General features: G+C 43.2%; 1 protein-coding gene across 2 annotated transcripts in view; it reads left to right on the top strand.

Moving 5' to 3' along the window:
* TUFT1 (tuftelin 1) overlaps window positions 1-5,795 on the top strand; it is a 60,518-nt gene extending 54,723 nt beyond the window's left edge. For both annotated transcript variants that reach the window (XM_006900091.1, XM_006900090.1), the window contains 4 exons: window positions 2,042-2,147; window positions 3,148-3,231; window positions 5,134-5,234; window positions 5,732-5,795. In XM_006900091.1, the coding sequence (XP_006900153.1) occupies window positions 2,042-2,147; window positions 3,148-3,231; window positions 5,134-5,234; window positions 5,732-5,795 (355 nt within the window). The remainder of the gene's footprint in view (window positions 1-2,041; window positions 2,148-3,147; window positions 3,232-5,133; window positions 5,235-5,731) is intronic.
* The last annotated feature ends 5,707 nt before the right edge of the window (window positions 5,796-11,502 follow it).

Below are 11,502 nucleotides of genomic sequence, written 5' to 3'. Positions count from 1 at the left end.
ATCTATATTTATCATAAAATATATCTTTATTATACTGTATATATTTATCGTAGTACATATTTATCATAATATATATATTTGATTGGCAGTTCTGGTTTCTTTAGGATATATTTCCAGCAGTGGAATTGCTGGGTCAAATGGTATTTCTATTTCCAACTTTTTGAGAAAGCGCCATACTACCTTCCATAGTGGTTGCACCATTTTACACTCAAACCAACAGTAAATAAGAATTAACAGTCTTCTTCCAAGACAGATTTTGTTTGCTATTTTGGCAGTCTGTGGTAGTTTCAATATTCTTTGCTGCTGACTGCTCTATGCAGAGAAGGGTCCTGGTTTTGGTTGTAGATTAAAGGAGAAACTTTCCCAGTATCTTGAAGCCCTTGATGTCCTGCCGATAAAGGAAGAGCCCTCACACTCTGCAGAAGGAACTCGCACCAAGCTTGACTTCCAAATGGAATAGTGTACTACAAGAGGAAAAGTGATGGCAGCTACATCATAAACGTGAGAGCACCTGGGGAAACTCATGTCAGCACTGTGGGCCACTGCTGACATTGAAAACACAGCTGATGGCAGTGTCACTGCCTTGAGGAATAATGGCCTGAAGGTTGTGCTGGTGTCTGCTGCTGCCACTAGAGCCACTCCAATTGTCAGACACTTCACTCTGGGAACCTTCCTAACAAGATCCAGTCAGCCTTCCAGGAGTCTTATCTTCTGGTCCCTGGGCTGACCAAAAGCCTCTGATAGCAGCATCTTAGGTTAACTTGCCCTCCGTTGCTTTGTGTAACATAGAATCTCCCTTGTGCTTTGTGGGCATTGCTATCCCATGCAACAACAAGGAAGCTAACTCCTTGGGTCTGATGTGGATGCTAGCCCGGGAGGTTCTGTGCAGGATATGGATAGTACTGTCTCTTGGAACCATCCATGGGAGGTCCTGCCTGCTCCCTGCTTCTACAGAGATCCAGAGAGATTAAAAAGGAAGAGCAGACCACTGCTGAAAAAGCTGTGACTAGGGGAGAATTTCAGGATGAGTTGACTGACCTTGCTCCTGAATTCACCTCTGCTCAGCCCTAGGTGACAGACTGATGTGTAGGTGCCTCCTGTGGCTGTTCAGCAGTTCTCCACTGAAGACTGGAGTGCTCAGCCTGCAGCTGGAGATGGTTGGGTAGCCCCCACTGCTCTGGTCATTGAGTGGGTACTATCTGTTATTAAAAAAGAATAATGTTTTTGGCCAACATCACAATTCAGAAGATGCAGAAGAAAGAATAATGGTGTGGGAATCAGGAGACAAAAACAAGAGGTTTCTGGAGATCCTTTAAAGATCCACAAGTTCTATCTCCTTCCTGGTATAAAAATCCCTGCCAACAGTTTAATGGAGCTGGATATGATGATCTCAGCTTTTGTGTAAATCTTCTAGCAATAGGGAGCTCATTACATATGAGGCAGTCTACCTTCTGATAGTTTTTAATCCTGAGAACATTCTTCCCTTTAGTAATATAAAAACTACATCCTTGGAACATCTATTTTTGTGTCAAGTCTGACTTTCCCTTTCTTACCTGTCTAAGCTTCAGTTTCCTCATTTGGCCTCCATGGCCTTGACGATGCTTCCGGTGTGATGTTCAGAGGCATCCCACCAGCTATTCTTTATGGTGAACCTTGATGAAGCTTCGTCTCACATACTTTGGACATGTTGCTCGGAGAGACTATTCCTTGGGGTGGGACATCATGCTTGGAAAGGTGAGGGAACAGTGAAGAAGGGGAAGATCCTCAAGCAGGTGGACTGACACAGTGACTGAAGCAGTGAGCTCAAATGTGTCAAAGGTTCAAGTGTGTCCTACGGCACAAGATAAGACAGGGTTCAGATCTATTGTTTATAGAGTCACTATGAGTTATATTCAACTCGATGGCACCTAACAGCACAACATCAGAAGTTAGATAAAGGGAGGCACACCTGCTGGGAACCTTCTGCCTCCGAGGCTCTTGATGTGATTGGGTAGGCAAGGCACTTTCCCCCTTGCTTCAGACTTCTGGTCTTTATCCTCAGGGCTGCTAACCTGGAAAAGGAGGTGGCTGGGTTACGAGAGAAAATTCACCAACTGGATGACATGCTTAAGAGCCAGCAGCGCAAAGTCCGGCAAATGATAGAGCAGGTAAGAGGGTCAGACGGCCACTGGAGGTCACTACAGTGAGGCCAGCTCTCTCTTCCTGTCAAATCCAAGCTTCCGTTTATTTTCCTAGGGAGCGTGGTTTTAAACTCATGTGTTTTTCATAAAACATTTATGCTATTAGTTTGCGTTATTGAGATTTGCTTTTCACCTATCTTTGTCCAATGGCCGACTTTTTATTGGCCACTGGCTTCTGCTTTCCAATAGGAAAAGTAGGAAGAAGTTAGCCTCTCACACATTCTGTGAAGGGTGCTGGTAAATGAGTGTCTGAGTCACAGCAAACTCAGTTGTCTGCGGACAGATTAGCAACCATCAGCCTCCTGGCCAATTTTCTGTCCTCTGCCACCTGTATACCCAGGATATGCCAATCTGCAGAATTGTTTCGAGAACTTTAAAATAACAGAAAAATAAGGCCAGTTGCTACTGAATAAAAACCACTCCAGCTCATGTCATAATGTTTCCATAGCTTTTCCAAGTGGATTTCCAGGCCTTTCTTCTAAGTCACCTCTGGGTGGGCCTGAACTGCCAATCTTTTGGTTAGCTGTGGAGTGCATTAACTGTGCCACCTGGCAGGGTATATTTACTGCATGTCAGGTCCCTGAAGGCTGATGTTTCTAGCTTTTCTTCACTATTACTTCCCATTCTCTAGAATGAGGTGTTTCATATAGTAAATTTTCACATAATAAGTAAATATTTCTTGAATGAATCAATTATTTGTAAATAACCCCAAAATGAATAAGCCTCACATCAAATGGAATTATTTTGGAAGCTTATTTTGGGTTAGCAGGGTGACATACCCCCTTCTTGTCCTGGGATATTTAAGAGTTTAATATTGGCTGAAATGAGGCTTTTCTAGAAAAATTAAGCAAACCATAGGAGAGTTTTCATCTTTTCTGGTTTCTGTAGACAGATCTTGGGGCAAAGTTCAGTGAGTGTGTGATGAATCATTTCAGAATGAGTTGCCATGTCTCGTACATCTTTGCAGCTGCAGAATTCAAAAGCAGTGATCCAGTCAAAGGACACAGCCATTCAGGAGCTCAAGGAGAAAGTGGCCTATCTGGAGGCAGAGGTATGTGCACCAGGCAACCCCTGCAGGACAGCAGAACTCTTGGAAGACTGGACATAGTAGATTATTGAGGAGGTCTTGGTTTTATTTAGCTGTATATATGGAGGGCTCATTGATCTTCATTTCAGCCAAGTAGACATTTTCTGGACACCTTGCGGGAGCTGCTGACCATGAGACCTGTTTCTGTCCTTAAGGGGTGGGTGTATCATCATGCTTCAAGCCCTGTGCCATGGCAACATGGAGATGAGCCCTTAAGTCTGACTGTATGGATTTGCATAGTAGCTCACCCTAGAGTTGGACCTTAAAAAAAGCGAGCCTTCTTCTATAGGTGGAGTCTTCTCGTGGCTGAGATGAAGATGCTAATGACTAACTTGATTAATTAATGAATTATCTTGCTAGTTTAATTTCCACTCTGCTACAGAGCCCTTCCTGTCCATCAACTGCTTGTTCCGTTGCTTGCCTTGCTGCCGCTGTATGATGACCCCATGCAGTGGGAGACATACAAAGAAATGGGAGCTAGGTTGTGTACCTCAGGGAATTTGCAACCTAGAGTTGGACATAAAATAAGAGATTGGACACTTAGGAAGAATATGAAAGTATATTAAAAATATATTTTATTATGCTTAAATATATATCCTAAGAATATGACTTAATATAATATCTTTTCTTACTAAAATAGATTAGGAATATATTTCTTAGGAAATGTTAAAAATTTTCAAAGACCTATGTCCACCATTCAGCTGGCAAGGGAACTAGGAATCTGTGACATTCTAATCAGAAATATTTTCAAGGGGAGCTCTGGTGGCCTAGTGGCAAGAAGCTGCAACTACAATCCCAGAGGCTCGCGGTTCGAATCCACCAGATGCTCTGCCGGGAAAAGGAGGGACAATCTCCTCCTGTACCAGTCAGATCTGATTTGACGGTACACTCACACAAAAAATAAAAAAAATTTAAAAAAAAGAAATATTTTCATTGCTAGGATATGTGGTGAAGCCTTGAAAGGGGGAAAGGAGTTTTTTTAAAAAAATAGTTTTTAGAAAGCATAGGGTTTCTGTACTTGCAGAGGATCATGGGACACTGAAGGGCCCTGGGTGGAACTTACTGTACAGACGACAAACATAAAAGCTAGTCAAGAGTTTTTCTTTTACTTTTCAAAGAGAAGAGTGAACTTGGAGGGGAGGGGTGGGCAGGGAGAAAAATGCAACAAGGAATGAATGGAAATACAAAGTATCTGTAAATGTTCATTAAAATTAATTAAAAAAAATAAATTATGTAAACCTAAAAAATTTTTTTTCCAAAGACCTAAGAATACTTTAATGAATAATACATACACAAGAGTGAGTGAATAATTGAACTATCGGAAATTAGAGAGCTCTGGTGGCCTAGTGGTAAGAAGGTGGGTTGTAATCCCAAAAGCATGCAGTTTGAATCCACCAACTGCTCCTTGGGGGAAGGATGGGTAGTCTCCTCAAGTGCTGTATTAACTATCTTTAAACCTACTGTTGGGTCAGCTATGAGTCGGTTCCAACTCGACAGCACACACAACAGCAAACAATAAGAAATTATGTCTAGAATAGGAAAATTATATCTAGAATAGGAAATTATATGCATGCAAGATATATGCATCCATAATAATTATTTACATATAAGATATATGGGAAATTCTCAGTGTTGTCCAGTTATTGGTAGAATGTATTCTTGAGGGCAAAGGCTGGAGCAGAGATTGAAAGAAGAGAGTCATTGGGAGTAACAGACGGGGAGGGAGGTCACCTGCTGGTGGTCTGTGTGGTAAAGAGGGTGTGGCAGCAGCAAACCGGAAGATGGAGACTATAACAATGAACCAATTCACTGTGACATGTGGAAATCAACCAAAGGCTGATCCTAACCCCGTATCTCATATCACAGAATTTAGAGATGCACGACCGGATGGAACACCTGATAGAAAAACAAATCAGTCATGGTAACTTCAGCACCCAGACCAGGGCCAAGACAGAGAACCAGGGCAGGTGAGTACATGGAGTAGGGGCCACGTGGGAGGGGATAAACTTGGAGCTCTAAGGCAAGAACGAAGCTCTTTAATCCAGCTTTACGCTCACAGTCCTTCACCTGACCCACTCTCCACCAGAACCATTTTCTACCCTATTTAGAATAGAGTTGAGACAATGGCCCCTGATAGGAGGTCCATGAAGTGTGTATGTACATCCCCTGAACTCACATATGGAAATCATTTGGGCAAAATTACGTAGTTCTTGGGAGAAGATCTTTTTGCCTTTAATAGGATAGCTGTATTCCTTAGCTGTTTAACTGGCCTCCCTATTTTTCTTACCCTGCCACTAGACAAAAATAGCCCGCCACAATCTTTTCTCATGTGTCACCAATAGTTATCATTTTAAAGCAGTTAGAAGCCAACTTTGAAGTGGGATTCCAGGGGCAGATAGAAGCGGGAGGCTCTGTGAAAGGGAGGCAACAACACAGCACTCAGTGTTTATAACTTTCTTTTCAGCATTAGGATATCCAAGCCCCCCAGCCCTAAGCCCATGCCTCTCATCCGAGTGGTGGAAACATGAACTGGATGGAGACAGGAGAAGGATGTTGCTGTTGCTGCCGCCTCTTGCCTTTGGAGAAGCTCACCACCCCATAGGCTGTTAGCACTGACTTTTGACTTCCCGACTGTTCCTGTCTGCACTCAGGGCTTCATGTTTATGACTTCCATTTCAAACTCTTTTCCTCTGGATGAGCAGACAGAGGATGAGCGCCTCCTCAGGCCACTGCAACCTTCTGGAAACCATTTGCTTTCCAGCAGAAACCAAGACTATGTCTTATTACCATAGTTACTGTTTTTCTCTCTTAGCAGAGCCTCCCTTCTGTGGTAGACTGGAGTCCAGCTGTCCCCCCCTCCCAAGCCAGGCCTTCTTTGGGTTAGGAGAGGTGACAAGATTTGCCTCACCCCTAAAAGCTGGAAACACAGATGCCTGCAGCAATTGAAGAGCGCCCTGGGGGAATGAAGTTCCTTGTGGAAACATAGTTCCTAGCAACAAGCTGTTTGTTTTTTTTACTTGCTCCACCCTCAATCTTGACTGACCAGAGCCTCCTGCAGCTAGTCAGTGGGGCCACCTGTCATGGCCTGGTCAGAGCCTAAACTTTGATGGCCTTGTTTTTCTAGAGAGATGGGAGTACACATTCCAGGGAGTAGCTTTGATCTTAAAGACTTCCTAGAGCCGGGGGTGGTTATGTGTGAATTCTCTCAGCCATGAAGACTCCTATAATCTCTTGGGTTTCCTGCTAAAATGCAGTTCAAGATATACCCCACAATACACTCCTCTACCCAGATCCTATAAACAGTGTTTTGACTGGGTTACATTGTCCCAGTAAAACTCTAATTGTATTTATTTTTCTAAGTTATTGGTGTTTTTGCTTATGTCTCACAACTTGATTTATACCAAAGTTCTTGTGGTGTTAGGATTTGCTGAAAACTGGAAAAAAAGAGGGTTCCCATGGAAGTTGTTGACTTCAGAATGATACTGTTTTATATCTCCCTTATTCGACCTGCTTTTCTCATCCTACACTGGTCCTGACCTGTACCTCTGGAAGGCAACGATCACTTCTCTGAGGTGCTGGGGGTGTGCGTGTGTGTTTGTGTGTGTCAACTAGGGGCAAGAAGACAACCCGGACTCTTGGGAGAAGAATTTAATTCCTCCCTTAACCCTTCTTTTCCCTAATTGACCTGTTTGTTTTCTTTGAATGACCCACAAGCTCATTGGGTTTTCTTTAGTGCTCTTCCCATAGTCTTCTAGGGATAAGCATCAGAGTGTGGTAATATAAAACATGGAAAATTAAAAATAAACATGGATTAAGTCTTTAGGCTCTACTTGGATGAAATCCAGAAGCCTTAAGCCTGCCTTTCTATAGCTTGAGCCTGGGCCCATGTTCTCGCCACGTCTACAACGGAGTGCTGGCGCTTCAGGCGGTTGAAACAAATGATCTCCATGGGCCTTCCCGGTTCTAAGAAATGTATTTTTTCTGTGACATATTCTTTGTATGGTGAATTTAATAAATTATGTTAATGTGTCTCTTTGAGCTCCTGACCTGATTTCCATTTCATTTTAGGGGGTAGAGGTGGGGAGGAATTAAACAATAGGGCTTCTTGAATGGCTGCTGTTAATCCACATCCGGAGATGGTCAAGCACCCAAACACTATGGTATGAATACAGTGTGAGGGATTCAGACAAGTTAGAATGTCCTCTCTCCGGCAGCCCAGCTCCATGGTCAGTCCTCATTGTAGGACGTAGCCTCTAGCTGCGGGATCCCTAAGTTTGACCAGTATGTGTCCAACATTTGGAAAAGAGTTGGTAAGAGGCAGAGGTACTGTGTGTAGAAATGTATTAGTCAGCACTGTAGATAGATGAGTAACTTCATGTCCCTTGCAGAAATGAAAAGAACTCTAGAAATGCTGACTGCAGCTGGGTTTGGGTTTTGGCAATCTCTGAGCATCACTCAATATATATATATATATATATAGTTTCCCCTCTCCCCTTTTGTTGAGAATGCAGCTGACTACAGGACTAGATTGGGAGCATAGCTAAATTTACACAAATCTTTTCTGGACTCGAGAAACTGGAAATATAATCCCCCCTCGTTCTTGACCCTGTTTCCTTTTTAGCTTCCCTTTCTCCTTCAGTTAAAAGAGTGCAAACTTTTTCTAATTCTTTCTTCCTCTTCTTCTCAACTAATTCACACCTGGGCTTTGGAATGTGAAAGACCTTCCATTCCAGACCTCTGCTTGTTTTCTAACATCTTTCTCTGGCTTGGGATTGGTATATCTAGACTGTGCTTGTTCTCAGAATATTAACAGGGTGGGGCAGACTGCGATGCCAAGCTGGCTTACAAGTCTGGATGAAGACCAGGGTGAGTGTGCTGTCATACAGGAAAGGGAAGCCTCACAGGCTTAGTGAGATGAGCGGAGATTAAGGCTGGAGATACTGATGCGTCCTTCGGAGGGCGTTCTAAAAAAGTTTCTTGGACAGAAGCTGCCTGTAGTTCTCAGAGTTCTATTACACACCAGCTGAATGGAGCAAGGGTTTGCATCAAGGAATGAAGAGGAGCTGTGAAAAGCAAAGCAAGTCCCAGGCGGAGGATGAGGTGGGGATGCAAATGGTTTGTGCTCAACTATTATTATTAGGGAGCACTCAATTTATTAACTTATTAATAATAACTTATTTTTAGGAGCTCTGGTAGTCTAATAGGTGAAGAGTTGTACTGCCAATACAAATGCAAGCAGTTCTAATTCACCAGCTGCTCCACAAGAGAAAAATGGGTCGTCTTGTCCCATGTGATTTATAGCCCCTAAAAGCCCGTTGGAGGGCCAGCTATGACTTGATTCAGATTTGACAGTACATAACAACAACATTAACTTAAAGGTTGACAGTTCAAACCTTTCCATCCTATGAAAAAAGGTCTGGTTATCTGCTTCTATTAAGATAGTTACCAAGTACTGTCCATTTTTACGGATGGTGACCTAATGTGATAGACAAGAATTGCCCCATGGGGTTACTGGGCTGGACTCTACGGAAAGGAGCGCTGGTGTCCTATTCCATGCTGCCAACCAAAAGGCTCATGTCTCACCAGTGTAAATCTACCAGCAGCCCCATGGGAGTCAACTTTAAGGGCAGTTTCTTTCCATTATGATCTATGGGTGCTATGAGCTGTTATTAACTTGATAGCAGTGGGTAGATTCAAACCCCCAACATTTATACTAGCAGCTTTGCACTTAACCATTGCACGACTGGGGATCCTTTCTGTAAATATTGCAGCCAACAAACTCATGTGGAGCAGTTAGTTATACTCTGTAGCACTTGGGGTCACCATGAGCTGGGATTGACTAAATGTCACCTGGAAAACTGGAAAGGGGAGGAGAAAGTAGTTGGGCAAAAACTTAGTTTATATCTTAGTAATCTTTCCAATTAGATGGAGAATGAAAGCAAGCCCAGGGTCTGCGAAAGGGCCGCCTGAGTAAGCTGGCTCCTACCTGTTGCCTGCGTTTTGTCATTTTTAAGCCTACTCCTCTTTGATGTTTTGATATCTTGTGGAGAGAGGACTGAATCTGACTCCGTGGGACCTTTGCCATGAAGGTCTGCTGCTTTGAGCTGGGTGTTAAAAGCTGCCCAGACACGCATCTGGCATCAACAGTCTTGTAAACATGGAGCTTCAGCCCCAACGTGGGGAAAAAAAATCTTAATTTCTCCTTCAGTCCTTCCCTCCTGAATGACTATCCTGTAGTCCTACCTCCCCATTTGTTCCTTTCCTGAATAGGAAAAAAGGTCTGACAATGACACTTGTTCAACCAAATAGTACATTGCAACTTAAAAAAAAATAATTTCTAAAGCCCAAAAGTGATGGGCTTATTTTTGTCTATTTAAAGTACGTTTGACTAGGAACTGTGCCAAGATGCACTCTGGAAAGACTGCTACGATATGAGTTGCTGTTGCTGTCAAGAAGATTCTGACAATTTAAGGTGGTTCCGTTTGTGCAAGAGTTGAACGTTGCTTCATAGGGTTTTTAGGGTTGAGACATTTAGAAATTGCCAGATCTGTCTTCTGAGGTGTTTCTGGGTGGACTTAAACTACCAATGTTTCAGCTAGTAGTCCAGTGCTTAACCATCTGCTCCATTCACGGGTTAAAGCAGCTTAAATTTGAGGAGAGAAATATCTGATGAGTTGGAACAGCAGCAGCATTCCTTCTTTAATCAGCTCCTCAATATGCTGTTTTTCAGGGGGCCTCTAATAATCCCTGGAGCTCCTTCATTCCTCAGAGCTGAGCATTACTGAGTTTGGGCCTGGCTTGTTCAGGCTGTGACCCAACAGCAGATGTTAGCCTAGGGCCGTTGGCCTCTTTTCCACACTTCTATTTAGGACTGTAGCTTTGGAAGGAATAATTGTTCTGTCTTCCTTGCCCCAGTTCTAAGTACTGTGGCCTTGAAACTCAAAGTTGGAGACCTAAATAATCTTCAACCTTTCTCCAAGGAAAACCCTTTATCCTTTATGATGCTTCATAAAGGCACATCATTTCTAGCTCTGTGTGCTCTGTGGCTTGGCAGTGAGACCTACTTTGAACTCTAAAATGTGTGTGGTCTTTCTCTTTCCAAGTGTGTTAGATACTCTCTTCCCCTAGAGCCCTCTGGGATATAGGATTGAGGTTGATGGTGGCAGAATAATTAATCTTCTGACAGGGCGTTGGTCACAAATTTCTAGACCGCAGAATCTGCGACAGCAAATCATTAGTTCTTGTGACTTAATCAGTTCGGTGCTGAGGGCGCCCCACATTGCACACCCAGCCCTGATTCCCCTCTCACTTGGAGTCCAAGTTCAGTCCCCCATATGCCTGCAACTGTCCTTTCCAAACGTGAGTCGCAGTCCCCTCGTGGACGATGAGGTCATTCAGAGTCATGGCTAGCATTTCAAGAAAATGTGGTAAGAGTGAGAACTGTCAGAGTGCTTCCTACAGAAGGAAAACAGTGTTTTATGACACCTGTTTTATATTTGTGTGCATGTGCATCAGCTGACATGCTATGTAAGATATTCCTTACTATGGATCCTGGCCAAAATTTTTTGAAGATATTGGTCTATAGGACAGATCTCTCCTTTGAATATATGTGACCTTCAGAGTCTAGAGGTTTAAAACTTACTTCTAATTGCCTCCCTTTTCAACCTATCACACTTTCTCTCAGTAGAATGATAACCTTTTAAAGTCCAGGGTGGAATTTTTAAAGTTATCTTAAATTTATCTTTCTATCCTTTTATCCTTTCTATATAGTTTGCCACCATGTCTTAATGCTTTCTCCTTTGAAGCAGGTGGCGCTTCTCCCTATCTGTAACCATCTCTTTAGGTCTGAAATGCCACAGAAGCTAAGTCTCATGATGTTCCCACTGTTTGTCTTTTGTTGTTGTTATGTGCTATTGAGTTGCCTGGGACTCACAACAACCCTATGTACAGCAGCTCTGAAGCCTGCTCTGTCCTGAGCCAGTCTCACTGACTGACACACCAGCCCCTGTTGCTCCAGTCACTGTATCAATCCAACTCCTCTGGGGTCTTGCTCTCCTGCGCTGTCCCTCCACCCTTCCAAGAATGATGTCCTTATCCAAGGGCCAGTCCCTTCTGGCCATATGCCCAAAGTATATGAGATGGAAATTCAAAATCCTAGCCTCTAAGGAGACCCTCCCCAAATCCACCTTCCTCATTACTGTCATATGAATCTTCCCTAAATACAATTTCCATTTT

Source organism: Elephantulus edwardii, unplaced genomic scaffold (assembly GCF_000299155.1).
Source record: "Elephantulus edwardii isolate Elephantulus edwardi_28Jun2011 unplaced genomic scaffold, EleEdw1.0 scaffold00273, whole genome shotgun sequence".
NCBI lineage: Eukaryota > Metazoa > Chordata > Mammalia > Macroscelidea > Macroscelididae > Elephantulus > Elephantulus edwardii.
This window is presented reverse-complemented; position numbering and strand designations above follow the sequence as displayed.